Raw genomic sequence first — 13175 nt, forward strand, 5'->3', positions numbered from 1 at the left:
TAACATGCATTCTTTAAAGGCAGGGACCAAATATATTCCTGAATATATTCATGTTCAATACAATCCAATATAATTTAAGCCCACAATTAGTGGTTAAAGTGATGGAAATCACCTGATCAAGAAATCACGGTCTTCTTTGCAGAATGATTAGTACTGGGAGCCTGGGCTCCAACTTTTACTTTTGGTTTTGCCTCTTTGCTTCATAGGAGAAGACAATACAATCTATGCCTAAATTAATTCCTCTGTCAAATGAGCTTAATAATAAATACTGCCCTGCCTTAGAAGGCATGCATGTTGCTTTGCTCATACATGTATTCCTCAGTGGAGTGGCCAATGGAATGTTTCTGACACGTGATTCAGACAATGCAATGTTACACTAGGTAACTGGGCTGTGCTTACTATTTTACTATTACTATTACTAATAGTATTAATAAATATCAAATAAATCCAGCTAATATTTAACTACTTCAGGTTAACATATACTAATTAAACATCTTAAGAAACTGGAGATTGCTTATATGTGAGTATTATTTTAGAGAGTATTACTTTTAGATATTTGTCATATAACCAGAAAATGAATATTACAAAAAGTTGTTGTAATACTAATGGCTAGTATACAATTATTATTATTATACCAAAAATATAGTGTGTACTGTATTAAAATGCTTTCAGTTAATCTAATAATAATCACAGTAAAATTTTGAAACAGTATTTGTGAAAAGAAAATGAGAATCTCATTGATTTCTGCAGGTCATACAGGGAAGGGCTGGAGAAGCGACGGAAACCTTTCTCAGGTGTGACCTTCTATTCCTTTGGTATATGTCACTGGCATGAATCTCTAGAGAAGCAAGGACTTTCCTATTAGATTACATCTGGAGAGTCATGTAGTCCTCACAGGTTTAGTTTAACTGGGTGGCTGCAGACAACTCAGCCTTCTGAAACTTGTGTTTTTCTCCTTTTTAAGACGGGAATAACAGCTCCTGCCCTTTCTGGTTTCAAACAGTTGTTATGGTAATCAAATAAGATTATGCGTGTGAAATCTGTCGGGAACTACAAATTACTACGCGAATGTAACTTCGGGTAACACCTTGCTTTGATGACTTCCTTCTGAACAGAATAATAACTATATTATTTGCTCTTGATACCACATTGTTTGACTTTAGTTTCGCTCCTTCCACTTTCATGTTGTTTTTCCCTGGTGACCGTCAGATACTCTTCGAAGTTAAACCTGCACCTCCCCCAGAGAACCCCGGGGAGAGAAGCTCCCCTGGCCTGCAGCCCCCCAGCCTTACACAGCCACGTAGGAGACTCCCAGGGACGGTGTTCTCCCTTCCTCCTCGGGCTTGCCCAGCGGCACAGCTGGCTCCTCGTTGATCACACTTCTCAACTCTTGGAGAAGCTGTTTCAGGTCCCTTGTTGGATCTTCCTTCAATGTGGTGGGTTTCATAGAGTGCTGTATTAAAACAATTTACAAAACAAACACCTTAGTTTTTTTTTTTTAGATTCGGATGCTGTTTCTTATTGTCAAATTAATTCAGCTGGTAAGTAGAAATTATGGAGGAGAAAGAAGAAAAAACAAAAGTCACCTGTGATCTTACTACTCGGGGATAATCAATAACAACTCATTAATAATCAACACAGTGTTACATTTAATTCATAAATGTGTATATACTTCTTTATATATCCATATTAATAAATTAGAGGATACATACGTAGGCTCTAACTATACACATCAATTTTTAAATAATTTTTAAAGAAATGTTAACAATGTAGTATGGATAGTGCACTATGTCATTAAATATTTACAACTATGTCCAGGCAAAATAATAATTTGTCCAGGCAAAATAACTCTTAAAGGGCTGAATTTTATAAAGCTACAGAACTTCAGGAGTAAGGAACTCCTTAGAGATGAATTAATTAATTCCCCCCATTATACTAATGAGGAAAGAGACACTCAATATTTTCAAACTGGGTTAGGTGGTATTTGAGAATAATTCTAAATGATTTTCAGATATATAAGTATTCCCTGACGAATATTTATAATATAATAAAAATTATAGATGTTCCCAATAAGCACCTCAAAAGCGGAAACCAACTGATAGTTCGCCATTGCTCTGGAGAGCAGGTGGTCTTAGTTGGAGGACACTTATGGCTAGAAAGTCATCAATCACCATCAAGCTATTTCAGCTGGAGGTTTAACTTTTTAAAGTTAACATTAGTTTAACTCCAATGTGGAGTTAAACCTGCCATATATGTTGGTTGTTGAATGAACATGGGTTTTGCTTTTCTAGGGTGTATGCCAAACAAGTGTTGATGTTATTGACATGACCCTCACATTCCCTTTCCTTTCCTAACCCTGCAGACAAACCACAGGTAACATGTAGCTGAACACGTCGAGTTCTGACTGAGCGTGTGGTTAAGTATGGTCTTTCTAGTCTACTGATGGAAATTGCCAAGAGTTCAGAGTCTCATAAGTTAGACTCCACTTAATTATTGTTTGGCTCCATTAATTTAAAATATATAAAGATGTCAGCCATTCTTTATTTTTTTTTAGAGCAGTTTTGGGTTCCCAGCAACACTGAATGGAAGGTACAGAGATTTCCCATATACCCCTGATCCCACACATGCTGAATCAGTTTCTTATAATACGAATAAAAGTATTTGTCTCTAAGCATATGATCTAATTTTACCGAATACTGGCTTTGTCTTGCCCTGGCCCTGGTGGACATAATGTCTGCCATGCAGTAAAACTTCAAAAGCTCTATAAAGAAAACCTTATCCTACACTGCAATGTTCAGTACCTGAGTTCTAACCCTACAATCTCAGTGTAGCACCTTCCCATTAAGGAGTTTAGTTAATACACTTTAGTAATTATTAAAAATTTTAAGTCGACATTATAAATGAAAACTATAATAACCTAGAAACATATAAATATCCTTTTTCCTCCTTGAGATTAAGGCACTTAGTTTGTGAGTGACTAGTGCTTTGTAAGACATAAAAAAAAGAGAGAGGGAAGCAAACGATAAGAGACTCTTAACTATAGAGAAGAAACTGGGAGTTGCTGGAGGGAGATGGGTGGGGGAGGGCTACGTGGGTGATGGGTATTTTTTTTTTTAAAGATTTTATTTATTTATTTGACAGACAGAGATCACAAGTAGGCAGAGAGGCAGGCAGAGAGAGAGGGAGAAGCAGGCTCCCCGCTGAGCAGAGAGCCCTATGTGGGGCTCGATCCCAGGACCCGGGGATCATGACCTGAGCCGAAGGCAGAGGCTTTAACCCACCGAGCCACCCATGTGCCCCTGGGTGATGGGTATTAAAGAGGGCACTTGTGGTGAGCACTAGGCGTTACAGGTATGCGATAAATCACTGAATTCTACCCTGAAACCAAGATTACACTTGATGTTAACCAACTAGAACTTAAATAAAAATTTGAAATAATAAAAAAAGGTTGAAAAGCATTGAATTCTAACATTCATTTAGCAAATAATCATAATCAGCCCTATGCTATTCTCTTACTATGACTTCATCCTAATACTCTGAAGAACTTCTGAAATGTGTGTTGCTCCTCCAATTAAAATGTAGGCTTGGTTTGACCGTCCCTCTTTATATACGCCTTTACAAATAAGTGACACTTGACGTGGGTATGAAATCACAAAAATATCAAAGCTGGAGGGGTCTTGAAGATCATTTGGTTCTGGTCCAGTCTCCAAACAGAGGTGATGAGGAACTTCCTCGACGGCACCCTAGCAATATGCTTCTCTGGCTTTTGCATGATCATAAAAACCAAGGAAGACAGGTAAATTTTTATACACCTTTAATGCTATGAGAGAAAGGCTCATCAAACTGAACCTTCTTCATTCCGCTTACACCCCTGGTCATCCCTGTTCCCTCTAGGGTCGCAGGGAACAAGCGGAACACAACCCTGTAGAAGCGGATCCTTGATCCTTCACCCTGCACTCCCCTACCTCCACTTTCTGACACGCACGGCAGGCCGAATCTCCTCCGGCCAGCCACTCTCTTCATGTGGCTTGGACTCACCGTTTCTCCCCACTCTGGTGGCGCCTATCGACGGACGGCTGTATCAGTGGTTCCCCCTGCCTACACGCTGCAACCGGAATTCAGAGAGAGTCTGAGCACAGCAGCGTGGAGAACTGGCCCTCTCTCGGATCTGTGTGCCATTTTTAAAACCTGTTTCGGCTGCATAGAAGACTGAGGACTCAGACTGAGCGAGCAGCAGCCACCGGAGGCTCCTGACGCCCTAGCTGATCAGTCACATCACCCACAGGCTGCGCTTTGAATTTCTGTGTATTTAGGACCAAGTTCTAGATGGCATTTATTCTAACCAAACTCTCCTTTCATAGACTTGGCTCATCGTTCCGAACTGTTGAGATAAACAAACAGAAGCACCATTTATCTAGTGCTTGCCATGCATAAGGCACTCTACAGATTATACCATCTGAACTTGAATCTTCAAACCAGCCAATAAGGCAAAAATAATGGCTTCTGCTTTAGAAATGAGAAAACCAGAATCTTTAAAAAAAAAAAAAAAAAAGAAGAAGAAGGGCGCCTGGGTGGCTCAGTGGGTTAAAGCCTCTGCCGTCGGCTCAGGTCATGATCCCAGGGTCCTGGGATCGAGCCCCGCATCGGGCTCTCTGCTCGGCCGGGAGCCTGCTTCCCCCTCTCTCTCTGCCTGCCTCTCTGCCTACTTGTGATCTCTGTCCGTCAAATAAAAAAGTAAAATCTTTAAAAAAAAAAACAGAAATGAGAAAACCGAGACACAAAGAAATTAAATAAATTGGTCAAAATACACAAGGGTAAACGGCAAAACTGGGATGAAGATGATCATTTGTCTGACTTGAGAGCCCGTGATGTTTCCACTGCGGTACAGTGACTGGTTCTCGCTGGATCAATTCATTAGGAAATGTGATGAAGCATGGCATGAAGTATCCAAATTTAGGATCACGGATTTACAGAATATGGGGAAAGATTAAATAATATAGATGAGCAACTGGCCTTGACATAATTATAGTCTGGTTATTACTGAAAGTAATTCACAAATCACATGAGGACAATTACCCCAAACTCGGAAGCTTTAACCAAAGATTGAGTTACAAGTCAAATGCACCTTGGGAATCTTTAAAAGCACCAAAGAGAGATGAACACTGATGCCGGTCCCACTTCCTGATCTCCTCAGGGAGGAGGGAGGCAGTGGGACAGTGGAAAAGAACACAGGCTTCTGCCACCACCACTCTCACCCGGTGATCCTGGGCAAGTTACCTTCTGCACTTCAAGAAACTTTGCAGGACACCTACTATGTGCCAGACACTCCATTAGACACAGAAGTAAAATGACAAATATATCTGGTCCCTGACTGTGGAGACCATACAGATTATTACAGGAGGCAAATGCATTTTAGTCATTTTATTTAATTTTTTTTTTATTTTAAAGATTTTATTTATTTCACAGAGAGAAAGAGATCACAAGTAGGCAGAGAGGCAGGCAGAGAGAGAGGGGGAAGCAGGCTCCCCACTGAGCAGAGAGCCCGATTCGGGGCTCGATCCCAGCACCCTGAGATCAAGACCTGAGCCGAAGGCAGAGTCTTTAACCCACTGAGCCACCCAGGCACCCCCTAGCTTACCTTTTTTTCTGGAACCCATATAAAGAGGAAAGCATTCACCTTCATGGTTTTACACTAATACCTTCAACACTGACATTCAAAAAAAGGTAATACAAGGTCTCAGAATGGAAGCTACTATAAGCCTGGGAGAAGATAATTCTTTCTCTCTTGAGTTTTCCCAGGAAGGCAAGTATAAATGAGCCATGGAAGGAAATGTTAGGAAGAGGATAAAATGGGATTCTAGAGGCTCAAATTAAATCTCAGAAAATTAAATACTTCTGCAATAAGCAAAATAAACAGCCAATAAATTGGGGCAAAAGTGCAGAGTCTGAAAGTTACATCTCAGTAAATTTTATAACTACTGCTTAAAGAAAGTATTTCTTTGTTAATAACTATGTGTTCTAATAAAATATTAAGCCTATTATTTAAAAAATATAATTACTTTTCTATGCAAACAACATTGTTACATCATTATTTGTAACTAAAGGAAAGGTGAACGTGACACAGTTATAACATGCCCACCATTTAACAAAGGATATTTTTTCAGCTGTGTTTGGCAGGCGGGGGGGGGGGGGCGCGTGTGCATACTTACGTCCTGCATATGTAAGGGATTTGGCTACACACGGAGGTATCAGAACTACCTCCAGATATCACATACATTTAGCTCAAATTAAGGAATCTGAAGGCTGGGGCACAGATCCCCTAGTGGTTGCGGAACCAAAGCAGACAATGTAATATACCATAGACACTGTCCTCACTTATCAGTCAGCTGTAGAGAATTTGGTTCCTTAGGGGTATCTTACAGAGAAAAAACTCCAAGAAATATTAAGTTATAAAAAAAAAGCGAGTTATAAACCAGTATGTATGGTATGACTTCATTTATATTAAAAATCTCTACATGTACATATTTAGCTACTTTTACATGGAAGATTTATTTATATATTACTACTGTATCAAAATTATAGAAGAGTGGTTACTTCTTGGGGGGTGGAATGGGGAGGAGCACAGTGGTAAGCCACTGGGAAAGTTCTAGTTGTTGGGCTGGCAACGTGTTCTCTTGTGTTCATTGTTATATTAAGCAGCCAAAGAGGGGGCGCCTGGGTGGCTCAGTGGGTTAAGCCTCTGCCTTTGGCTCGGGTCATGATCCCGGGGTCCTGAGATCGAGCCCCGCATCAGGCTCTCTGCTCAGCTAGGAGCCTGCTTCCCCCCATCTCTCCGCCTGCCTCTCTGCCTACTTGTGATCTCTGTCTGTCAAATAAATAAATAAATAAATAAATAAAAATCTTAAAAAAAAAACAAAGAAATCGAGCCATGTGTCATGAAACCAAGGATAATGACTACTCCAATTCTATGTACCAATTGTGTACAAGTTCAGTGTGAACCAGAAGTTTTCTTTAATGCAAACATAGAAGGGGACAGAGAAAGAACACATAAATTATCTGGGAGCTCCGCACAGCAATACATAGACTCGAGTACTAATCCTGGCTTCTCTGTGTATTAGCTGCGGGACCCTGGGCAACTTTACTTCTCTACAGTGCCCTTCTCCTCATTTTAAAAATGAGACAATGCAATCTTTCCCGCTGGATTAGTGTGAGGATTAGAAATAATGTGTATAAGGCAAATGGCCTATTGTCAGTATTAAATCAATAATTATTTTTTAATCAAGACAGCAACCATTTTGAGGAAAAATAATACAATTTTAAATTCCCAACTTGGCAAATTAGATTTCTTTCAGAAGACTAGGCCTCAAATGAAATTATACCCCACAGGAACATATTTCTGAGGAATTGATTGTCTAATATATTACATATATTTTATAGACAACAAATTAATTCTTGAAGAGTCATCATTTAAAAAAACACTTATTTTTTCTGAATATATATACATGTTTTGTTCTGATTATATAGGTATTAAATTTTCACTTAAAAAATTAAAAAAGAAATACATGATGAAAAAGTCATCTATGCCAGAAGATAAACACTATTTACACTTCAACATTTTGAGGTGTTTCCCTTCCATCCTTGTTAGCTGCTGCTTTGGACCCCTCCAAGGTAGGGATGAAAAGGAGAGGAAAGCAGAGGAGGGAGGTGAGGCCCCGCTTGAGTGGTCCTGGGTGATGTCTGGGGACTTCACTAGGAGGTGAGCCGGTTTATGGGCCCTGCCCAGCTGTGGTCTCCCAGCAGTTTAGACCTCGATGAAGATCATGTTTTGATGCCTTCTGAAATGGCCCTTTCTCTAGGGCCTGTAATTGGGCCACGGGAAGCACATACCTTACCTTTCTTTGCCTTCCACTGGGGAAGCGCCATATGTCACCAAGGCAGTCCTCTTTTCTACTTTGCCAGCTACAGAAAGGCACTTGACTATGCATTTTTGTTAAAAGGACTCACAAATCACACCCCAGGGGACACTTGTTCAGCTCCAGAAGAGCGTTCCTGAAGCTCCTCCATCTCCACTTGAGACTGGGGAGGTGGAGGGACCAGAGCATACGGGCGAGTCTCTTCTAAACACCTTTCTGTGGGCCTCTTCAACTCTCAGCCGTCCTTGTAAAGCCTTGAACTGATTAAAGGTAGTAAAACTGGTTTCACAGTCTTTTAGCTGGTGCCGCAGAAGTGGTCTAGTACCTTGCTTTAGGATGTCTGTGTCTTATTCCCAGCTTTGGGGCCTGAGGCAAAACTGAGAGTCTGGCCATCTGTATAAGTATATACTACTTTTTCATTGAATTTTTAGTCCTTTGATGTACCATGAATATTTCCCCCTCAAAACATTAGTTAAAAACATAACTGTTAATGGCTACGCTGATGTCTCATGATTTTTAAATCAATACCTTATTGTCAGACAGTTGTATTATTTCCATTTTTGCTATTATAAATAATATTCAGATATTATAAATAATATCTTCATGTATTTATCTTTGTACCTATGTCTATTTTCTGAAGACCAATTTCTAGAAATGATCCCACTGAATTCAAGGGCATCTGTAGGACTGTCTTCTAGAGAAGTCATAACAGTCCAGCGCAGTATGTGAGGAGCTTGTTAGTTGCCGCCTCTGTCCCCTCAACACGAAAAGAGCTGAACAAACTAACAATCGACAACCCTTCTTAGGTCCATCTGAGAAGTGAGGTCAACGGTAGAGGCAAATAGACAGAATCACATCTTACTGGAGCGGAAGTCCAGGAGCGGAAACCTTTCGTTGAAGCCAGTAATGGGGAGAAAAGTTTTAATTGATGAACTGCTGGAGGCTAAGTGTGGACAAACTTAAGAGTTAAAAACTCCAGGCTGGGGCCCCACACTTGCGTGAGTTTTACCTCCAGAAGCCCAATAGGTTCTCAGGGTGAAGGGTGGGGAGAAATCCCCTGTGTTTCTGGCAGAATAGGGGAAAAGTACATATTTTGAAATATGTTCAGAACATTCTGTTCTTCTTAACAAACCCGACCCTCAAGGGACACTATTAAACCAGACCAACTGGGAAGGGAAATACCCAACTCAGCCCCTTCCCGTCACCTAAAGGTGGGGGGGGGTAACAAAACTGAAAACTTGGGGGGCCTCAGCCCAGTGGCACAGGCTCACTGAAAGACTAAGACCTAATGACAGGACTACAGAGAGAGAGCGCGTCCCCCTCCCCACACCCTAGGAGGACCGCAGACTGCAATAAAGCTTCTGCATAATAATGGGATTACAACAGAAAAAAATGCATGCGGAAGACCTTATTTAAGAAATCTCCAGGGAAACCCAAAGACAAAAGGGGAGAGAAAACAAAGACATCAGAGTACATTTTAGCGTCTGACACCTATAGCTACAGCAAGCAGCGCACAGAGTCTAACTCCTAGCCAGATAAACACAACACCCTCACTCTGAAGTTCTGTTTATCTCAGTTCTTTCTACACAGTACATCATGTTCAGCTTTCAACAAAAAATTAAACTCATACTAAAAAGATAAAAAAACACAGCTGAAGAGACAGAGCCAGCATCAGAACCAGACTCAGATGTGGTAGAGATTCTGGAACTATTAGACCAGGACTTTCATTATGATTGATATACTAAAGGTTCTGACGGAAAACGTGGACAACATGCAAAAACAGATCATGTAAGCAGAAAAACTGAAATTCTAGGACAGAATCAAAAGGAAATTCTAGAAAAAAAACTGGAAAGAAATGAAGAAGGCCTTTGATAGGCTTATCAGGAGGCTGGACATGACCATGAAAGTAATCAGGGAGCTTGAAGAAATTTTTTTTTTTTTTAAGATTTTATTTGTCCATTTTAGAGACAGTAAGAGGGAGAGCGAGAGAAAGTGAGAGAGTGTGCGAGAGAGCATGTGAGCAGGGAGGGGCAGAGGGGCAGGGAGATGGAGGAAGAATGTGAACCGGACTCTTCATCGAGGGAAGAGCTGGACGCAGGGCTCAATCCCATAATCAAGAGGTCGTGACCAGAGCTGAGACCAAGAGTCAGTGTTCAACTGAGTCACCCAGGTGCCCCTGCTTGAAGAAGTGTTAACGGAAACTCCTAAAACTGAAATGCAAAGAAAAAAAAAATTAAGAAGATGGACCAGAAAGTCGAAGAACTGTGGGACCACTCTAAGAGGTGTAACATACACATGCTGGGGGTACCACAAGGAAAAGAGAGAAAGAAATAGAACAAAGAGACGTAATAATGGCTGAGAATTTTACAAGATTAATGACAGAACAGATCAGGGAACCTCATGATATATCAAACAATGCAGAGACTAAAAAAACCAGAAAAATATCATATCATATTCGAGCTGCAGAAAATCGAAGCCAGAGGGAGAAAACAGAGTATTACATCAGACTCCTCTTCAGAAACCACACAAGCAAGAAAAGACTTGAGTGAAGTATTTAAAATATTGAGATATAACCTCCCCACCAATATATCCTGAAAAATTATCCTTCAGATGTGAGGGAGAAATAAGACTCTTGAACAAATAAAAATTGAGGGAATTTGTTGTCAGTCGACCTACCTTGTAAGAAAGGTTAAAAGAAGTTCTTCAGAGGGGAAGAAAATGATATAGGTCAGAAACTCAGATTTACATAAAGAGAGGAAGATCCTTACAGAAGGAATAAGAGAAGGTAAAATAAAGAACTTTCTTTGAATTGCTCTAATAGTTTGTTCAAAGAATAATAGGAATAATGCATCCAATTATGTATGCATAATACAATAATAATATACACAAAATCTATGTGTATACACACACGCTTAGGGATAAGTGAAATGAATGACCACAATGATACAAGGGACAAGAAGGAGGAAATAGGACTATTTTGTTATTACAAGGTCCCTGTATGACCCATGACATGTAGTGTCATTTCAAAGTGGACTGGGATTAGTTGTAAATATATACTGCAAACTCTAGGACAACCACTAAAAAGGAAAAAAGGAAATATGATTTATGCGCTAAGAAGGGAGAGAAAATAACATTATTTTTTTAAAGGTTTTATTTATTTGACAGAGACAGACACAGGGAGAAAGGGAACACAAACAGGGAGAGTGGGAGAGGGAGAAGCAGGCCTCCTGCTGAGTGCGGAGCCCCGATGCAAGGCTCGATCCCAGGAGGATCATGACCTGAGCTGAAGGCAGATGGTTAACAACTGAGCTACCCAGGTGCCCCATAACATTCTATTTTTAAATGCTCAATTAAAACCACAAAAGGCAGGAAAAGAATAAAAGATGAAAATAGGAATAAAAACAAAAACAACGACAAGAAAATAGTAACAAACATGATAATAGGAACCTAGTTATATGAGTAATGAATTTAAATATCAATGCTCCAAATATACCGATTAAGAGACAGGGATTGTCAGGATGCAACAAAAACCAGGATTGTCAGAAACCTGCTTTACAAATAAAAACACATATAGATTAAAAGTAAGGAGATGGAGAAAGAAACACCATGGTAAAGAAAGCTGAAGTAGCTACCTTAATTGCAGACAGAGCGAGCTTCCGAGCAAGGAAAAGACGGCCATTACATAGTGATAAAGGATCAATTCTCCAAGAAGAGGGAACAATCCTTACCGTGTTCGCGCTTAGCAGAAGGGCCTCAAAATATGCGAGGCGGAAACTGATGAAACTGCAAGGAGAAAAAGATGAACTGTTACAGCCAAACCCACTCCCGAAACTCTCAACAATGGACAAACTCGGCAGGCAGAAAACCAGCAAAGACAGAGCCGGACTTCACAGCACTATCAGTCGATCGGAATAACTGACACCCATAGACTACTTCATCCAAAAAACAGCAGAGCACGTACTCTGACGTTTATATGGAACATTCCTCAAGACAGACCACATTTTGGGCTACAAGTACACATGAACAATTTTCAAAGAATAAAAATCATACAATGTCTACTCTAGGATTACACATAGAGTTGAACCTGAAACCAATAACAAAAAGATAGTTGGGGGCGCCCGGGTGGCTCAGTTGTTAAATGTCTGCCTTCAGCTCGGGTCATGATCCTGGGGTCCCGGGACTGAGTCCCACTTTGGGCTCCCTGCTCAGCAGGGAGTCTGCTTCACCCTCTGACCCTCACCCCACTTGTGTTCTCTCTCTCTCTCTCAAAAAAAAGATAGTTGGAAAATTCCTAAATCATTGGAGATAAACCAGTACACTCCTGAATAACACACAGACCAAAGAAGAAATCTCAAGAGAAATTTAAAAATATTTTGACAGAATCAAAGTGAAAATACAACTTACCAAAATTTGTGGCATGTAGCAAAAGTAGTGCTTAAAGGAAATTTATAACACTGAATACACATATTAGGGAAAAGATGTAAAACTAATAATCCAAACATCTTACAAATTCTCTTCTTGCAAAGTAAGCAAATAAAATAACAAAAATATATATATATACAAATTATTAATATCAAAAATGAAAGAGGGGGCATCCCTGCAAATCCCAAAGACATTAAAAAGATAAAGACTGGTATTTCTTCATAGGCGCTAATCTACGATCATGTGTTGCATGTAGTGGTCACATCTCTAGTCTTTCTTCACTCTGGAGTGTAGCATGGGTGGGGTGGCCTTTCACTGACTACTGTATCCTCACTCCTCTGTGCTGGGGTTGTTGTTAAAGGAAGAGACTGACCACAGCCAAACCCCATCCCTCCAGACACATAAAATGAGTAATTGTTTGAGTGTGTAGAGAGAAGCTTGGAAGTGATGTCATGCTTTTTTTTTTTTTTTAAGATTTTATTTATTTGGCAGATAGCATGTGCTAGAGAGCACAAGCAGGGGGAGTGGGAGTGGGAAAAGCAGGCTCCCCCCTGAGCAGGGAACCCAGTGTTGGGTTCAATCCCAGGACCTTGGGATCATGACCTAAGCTGAAGACAGATGTGTAACCACTGAGCCGCCCAGGTGCACCTGATGTCATGGTTTTATCTTGTTTTATTTTTAACATGAAAGTTTTAAAGCGACTGTAAAAATCAAAATATGTTAAACCACTCACTCTTTGCTTAATTCTTCCTAGACAGAATGTTCACAAGAAAACACTGTCTCTTTCCCAAAATGGTTCTAAGAAAATCTCTCTTAGGTTAAATTTAACAATCTATCTCT

General features: G+C 40.2%; 1 protein-coding gene across 2 annotated transcripts in view; it reads right to left on the minus strand.

Annotated features, from left to right (window-relative positions):
- CCDC158 (coiled-coil domain containing 158) overlaps window positions 1-13175 on the minus strand; it is a gene marked incomplete at its 5' end in the record, with an annotated part of 87960 nt that overhangs the window by 12622 nt on the left and 62163 nt on the right. For both annotated transcript variants that reach the window (XM_080831143.1, XM_080831142.1), the window contains one exon: window positions 1293-1453. In XM_080831143.1, the coding sequence (XP_080687269.1) occupies window positions 1293-1453 (161 nt within the window). The remainder of the gene's footprint in view (window positions 1-1292; window positions 1454-13175) is intronic.

The sequence above is a fragment of the Martes martes genome (genome assembly GCF_963455335.1).
Source record: "Martes martes genome assembly, chromosome: 2".
Classification (NCBI taxonomy): Eukaryota; Metazoa; Chordata; class Mammalia; order Carnivora; family Mustelidae; genus Martes; species Martes martes.